Source organism: Acinonyx jubatus, chromosome A3 (assembly GCF_027475565.1).
Source record: "Acinonyx jubatus isolate Ajub_Pintada_27869175 chromosome A3, VMU_Ajub_asm_v1.0, whole genome shotgun sequence".
Taxonomy (NCBI): Eukaryota; Metazoa; Chordata; class Mammalia; order Carnivora; family Felidae; genus Acinonyx; species Acinonyx jubatus.
In genome coordinates, this window is record NC_069388.1 from 112,431,307 (window position 1) to 112,437,306 (window position 6,000).

General features: G+C 31.0%; 1 protein-coding gene across 4 annotated transcripts in view; it reads left to right on the forward strand.

Moving 5' to 3' along the window:
- The window catches only part of MEMO1 (mediator of cell motility 1), a 123,353-nt gene extending 117,787 nt beyond the window's left edge, over positions 1-5,566 (forward strand). For all 4 annotated transcript variants that reach the window (XM_027033498.2, XM_053201041.1, XM_053201039.1 and 1 more), the window contains 2 exons: positions 2,193-2,297; positions 3,653-5,566. In XM_027033498.2, coding sequence (XP_026889299.1) covers positions 2,193-2,297; positions 3,653-3,784 — 237 coding nt within the window. In that variant the 3' untranslated portion in view covers positions 3,785-5,566. The remainder of the gene's footprint in view (positions 1-2,192; positions 2,298-3,652) is intronic.
- Positions 5,567-6,000: the final 434 nt, after the last annotated feature.

Genomic DNA, 6,000 nt, shown 5'->3' on the forward strand with positions numbered 1-6,000 from the left:
AAGTGCATACCCTTTCACTATCCTTATTTGTCAGAGAATTGATTGTAATGGAATTGATTCTTGTCCTAGTAAGTATATAACACACTTTAGGGAATTAAAAATTTAATTTTAATCCCTTAGTTTTCATCATCTCAATTTTTTCTTTTCCCTTCTGTAATTTAACCATTATATCTTAATTTTGAACATGTTATTTAGTAGTGTCTTCTCTACATGTATAACTTTATATCTTTCTCTATGAAGCTTCTTGGCCAGCCATTTTGAATTCTTTGTCTTTAACAAATTTGAGCATTAAGTTTTCTTCTCTCTGAATTCTTCATGTCAATATATAAATGTGATAAGTTTGTTCAAAATGTACATTAAGATTTTAATATTAAAACATAGAACCTCAGTGTTGCCTAATTTGCTAATGACTAGAATTCTATTTAAGGTAAGCTGTCCCAACTTCATCCAGAAACAATAAAAGTTCTCTCAAAATGTGTGTACCAGTTACAACTATGTGAGAGTATTTAAAGAATTGTTTGTATGTCTCTTATACTATATGAAGCAGAGTAAGTCAGTGAGAAAGAGCCTCAGATTAGAAATTTAGAGGCAAGCTTTTAACTGTTTTTTTTTTTTTAATGCCTCAGTTTCTTCATCTTGTAGGAAGTTATATCTTGATTATCCATATGTATGGAAGAGATTTGTAACTCCATCTCTGCATTACTACTTGGTTTGGAAATATATTGTGTCATTTTCTTTCTACCAGAATCATGATACTAATTGTTTATCTTAGGTTTAAATTTTTGTTCATATTTCTCTGAACTTGCACCATATGTCACTGGAGACTGTTGACCTGGAAGCCTCCTGGTCTGTAAGGGAAAACAACTTAGCACATTAAACACTGGTTGTGGACAGATCTGAGAGTGGCTAATTGATGTGCAATCAACTGAAAGTTGATTACATACACACAACTATCTTTCAGATGTATTTGCAGGAAAGTGTGATGATGTTTATGAATGACTTGAATACTCTGAAAACAGGTTCTTTATAAAATTAAATTTTCATGCTGCCACTGCAGTACTTGTATGCAACCTACTGATCTAGTGATTACTGTCATTTTTCAGATGAGTGTTCATCTGATTACTCTAGGTGCTTTTCCACTGCTGTTGTTTTAAAACTTGTTGAAATATGATTTAAAAACCACACAAAATATAGCAGTTGATTCCTTGGTTAAACCACAATTTACATTCCTCTCAGAGTATGTTAGTCCAGTCTGTTGGACACAAATGTAAAATATTTTACCTGAATTAGAAAACAAGGTAAGGTAATTGGTGAATGAATGAGAATCAGTGATTTATTTGCTTTATTAAAGGTGCTCTCTATTATTGTACTATGAACACATTATTTAAATGCATTTGCAGAGTATGGAATTTAGTGTGAATAAGTGTCCAAGTCATAGTGGTTGTTTTAATAATATTAATAAGATTTTTGATTCTGAATTAAAATCTTAAAAATAATGCATTATAGTTGAAAGTATAAAGAGAGAAAAAGATTTTTAAAAACTATTCAAAGAAGGACTATTTTGCTTAAGCATTTATCTTTTATGAGCTTTAAATTAATTAAAATATGGTAGCTTTTTCTTAGTTTGTGCTATCTTTTTATCACATACTGATAATTCAGAATGCCTTGCATGTTATGTTTAAGTGTATGTTGTGGAATTAGCTAAATTATAATAAACTTTTAATTATTTATGCCAGTGGCAGGAGAAATATGGTGGTTATGGGGAAAAACCAGCCATATGTCAAATTTAATTTTAGATTTTATATGAACATTTTCACAGCAGATTTACTTTCGTGAATATATTTATATAAGAAAAATGTAAAATTGTGAAATGTTTGAGGATTGTGACCCAAGTGGTAACTGGTGATGGTGCTGTAGAAACATACCAGGAGGTCAGAAAAAACTAAAACTGAGGATTGGAAGTGTTCTGTTACTAAAGTATACATATTGTTTAGAGTTGACTATAATGAGATTACCTTTGATGAATGAGTTGGATATTTCACAAGGATTACTTAATGTATTTTCTTTACTTCTCTTTAACTAAAAAATTATGGTTTTTAGCTCTAAGTAACAGTTTTAAAATGTCATGAGAAAATAATAAATTATGTACCTTTTTCTTTGTCTTTCATCTTCTTTTTCTCTTCCTTTTTTAGGGTATGAGTATTATAGAACAATTAGACCCCGTATCTTTTAGCAATTACTTGAAGAAATACCATAATACTATATGTGGAAGACATCCCATTGGGGTGTTATTAAATGTGAGTATCCTTAGGAAGCCTTGATTTTTAACATTTGATCCTGTGATGTTTCAAAATATCTTAATTATTATCATCTGTGCTACCTTATTAGCATTGTTTTTAGGTATATATAGTAAATATTCTTTTTAGTACACTTAAGATAATTTGGATTTCCATTATTTTGGTTACATGAATAAAGTTTTTACTGGAAAACAGGCCAGTGCTTTCTTTTAAATATAGAAAAATAATTTAGAATAGAAGCCTAGTTTTTCTCTTGACTCACAGCCATTATGTTCTTTACAAATAGAAGCAAAAGTAACCTTTGGTAATAAGTAACCTTATTAATTTTTTGGTTTTATTTAATGTTCTAGACTCAATAAAAAATAAACAGAAGATTCTGTTCTTGAACTTCAGATATTCATAATTTAGTAACACAAGACAGATGGCATGTATATATTTTTCTCTTTATAACAATAATATTTCATGTAAAGAGTAGTAAGAGGCAGAAGTTTCAGGTAGTTGGATTTTTGAAAGAGATAATAACAATAATTTTTCCTCTAATAAATAAAACAGTATGGCATTCCTGAAAGAAAATGTGAGACTTTTTAAGAAAGAAGAAAGTGTATATACTCAGGAATGAGAGGAGGAAGCAATAATGTGTTCATTGTTTGGAGAGGCAGAGAAATCATGGAGAAGGTAATGTTAGTCTAGAACAGGGTAGGGTAGGACCTTGAAGTCCAGTGTTCGTTTAGTGTGATTTGATTTAGTACATTGTGGATTTTTAGGAATGGTTTTCTCTTAAGCAGTATTGGCTGGAAGAAGAGCCTGTTCAGGGCTTTAAACTCATTCTTGAAATTTAAACTAGGTAAGCTGCACTAATTTCCTAAAGTCTGAATTGGAGCAAATAAAATTTTAATGAAGTAAATGATGAACTAATCCACAATTAAAGTAAAAATCCTGGTTTACCTCTTAGATCTAGAACTTAATTTATATATATATTTCACATTTCGTCAAACTTAGACAAAGAAGAGACCCCAGTATTTCATGACAGAAGTGGCTCCGATTTGGTTTAGAGAAAAGAGAGGTATATTTTTCTTGAAAGTGGCCTTATTAAATATAATAAAGGTAGGGTGAAAGATGACTGATACTTATCAAGAAGCTAGGTTAGTAGAAGTTCTTTGAGAGAATGAAATAAGGAGTCCTCTGTTTTACCTATTTAATATGTGACAAGATATTCAAGAAATAAATCAAGAGAAGAGTAAAGAATCTAGGCTTCAGCTGTGAAGCGGACAAAGTTAAGCCACCAACACATTCAAAGAGTACTCACTTTTTTATTATGAGGTCTGTTGTAACTAATTTTTCTTTCCCCCCCCCAGGCTATCACAGAGCTCCAGAAGAATGGAATGAATATGAGCTTTTCCTTTTTGAATTATGCCCAGTCAAGCCAGTGTAGAAACTGGCAAGACAGTTCAGTGAGTTATGCAGCGGGAGCACTCACGGTCCACTGAAGCTCTGAATCCTCAGGGATGCCACCTGCACATACTCATTCTCTGTCCGGGGTCCCAGCCTAGCCCTTACCAAGATACTGGTCCTGGTTTGGGGGGATTCTGAAACCTCAAACTAATAGAACTTTCTTCTCTTCTTTTCTAGTAGGTGTAGTCCTTCCTTAATTTCAACTCATTAAAAATGCTTTATAGTTTAGGGCAGTGGAAGGAAGGCTGGCATCAAAATATTTTGATCAAAAAAGATGGCAATGTAAAGGCCCAGTTGTGGGAGACAGTTTTTTTGAGAGTAACTTGTAAAGCATTTACCATATCCTAAATTTGCACTCTTTGCAGACTTGTGCACATATATTCCGCTTTCAGAATAGTTTTGCAAATTGTACACAAACAAACAAAAAAGGGTGGAAGCTTTTTAATAAAGAAATTGCATTTATAAATGATCTGTATTAGAATATAATAAATCTCCAGTTATAGTCAATTACTACCCGTGTTGTACAACAGATACCTTCTATTTTAGTTGCTAATAAAGGGCTACACAACTCAAAATAGTCTGATTTAAACTTATTGCTCTGTGGTACATAAGAAAATTGTTTTTTTATTAATTCCATCTCAGAATTTTTATGTTAAAAGTGGTAAACTTCAGCTCATGTAGAGATATGTTAGGATGTATTTTATTTTTTACATATTTATGTGATTTTTTTATCACAGATAGAATCATATTTTAAAGTTAGCTTTTAAAATTACATATAGTTTGCCTTTTTGTGTGTGACATCACTTTGTGTCATTACTATATTGTAACAATATAAATTCAAGATTGGTAAAAGAATGTAGATGTAGTCCTTTCCTTCAAAGATTGTGTTTGATAGGCACTAGTCTGCAAATGAGGAAATGTTGAAGAGTATTCTTAGTGATTTTCAAATCATTGCAGACCAAACACTACTGCTATGCCTTTGTAGTGCTTTTAAGCAGTTTGACTCTCTATTTGAATTTATAGCAAGAAATCATTAACAATAACAAAAACAAAAAAAGCCACTGGATTTTCTTACAGTTCTACAAATTTTTTTGTCATGATTTTTGGTGCGGCTCTTCCAACTAAAATAATGGTATGGTGTTGTATTTCTTTTTTTAGCATAGACCATTCCTAGTCACTTCGGGGGGAAAAGATATATAAATATATATAATTTGATTAGTTAATTATTGGCCACCATGCATGTATTAGATTATACCTGTTTCAGTATAACACTGGGTATCTACATCACACTGGAGAGCATTTGTATCTTCAGTCTTATGCCGGAATAGCACAATTTTTAGATGCCTTGCACCAATTTTATTTAAAGATTTGCATTTCTTAGTTATTAAATATCAACTTTCTATACTCAAGAATTGAGAAAAAATAATGTTTTGGATTCAAAATGACCCACCTATATATGTATGGAAATTATACTTGTACACGTTAATGATTTATTTCCCATCACTTAGGTATACTTTTGAGTACCATAAATATTTATTCCTTATTTATTATACAGACTATAAACATTTTAAACTTGACTACAGAGTGCATTTTTATTATTTTCTGAGTATAAAATGGATACATGATTATTATAGAAAATTTAGAAAATACTGAAAAGGGTAAAGAAGAGAAAAAATTGTCTGCAACTTCACTATCCAGAGATAACACTGTTAATATTTTTTGTATTTCCTCTCAGTCTTTGTCTATGCTATTTATATGTATGAGTGTGTATATGTGTTTGTGTGTGTGCATAATAACAAAATTGAGATTATATTGACCATATAGTTGTATATCCTACTTTTTATAACTTCCTAAGTACTCCCCCATATCTTGGAAAGTGTGATTTTTAAAAAATGGCTGCCTAATATTTTATTGTATGAATATATACCATAATCGAACCAGTTCTCTCTTTGGATATCAGATTGTTTCTAGTATTTCACAATTATAAATAATAGTGGGATGAACATCTTTGTATGTGAAATTTGAACTGTATATTAGACTAGCTCTTAAGGATATATTCATGGGAGTGGGATAATTGGTTTAGATGGTGAGAACTTTTTAGGCACTTTAAAATATGGCCAAATTACCCTTCAGAAAGTTTGTACCAAATTAGCAATACATGACTACCCATCATACTTCCCCTTCTCCACTATTGATTATTATTTTCTAAATTTTTGACAATTTGTTAAGCAAATAATTGGTTGTACTTTTG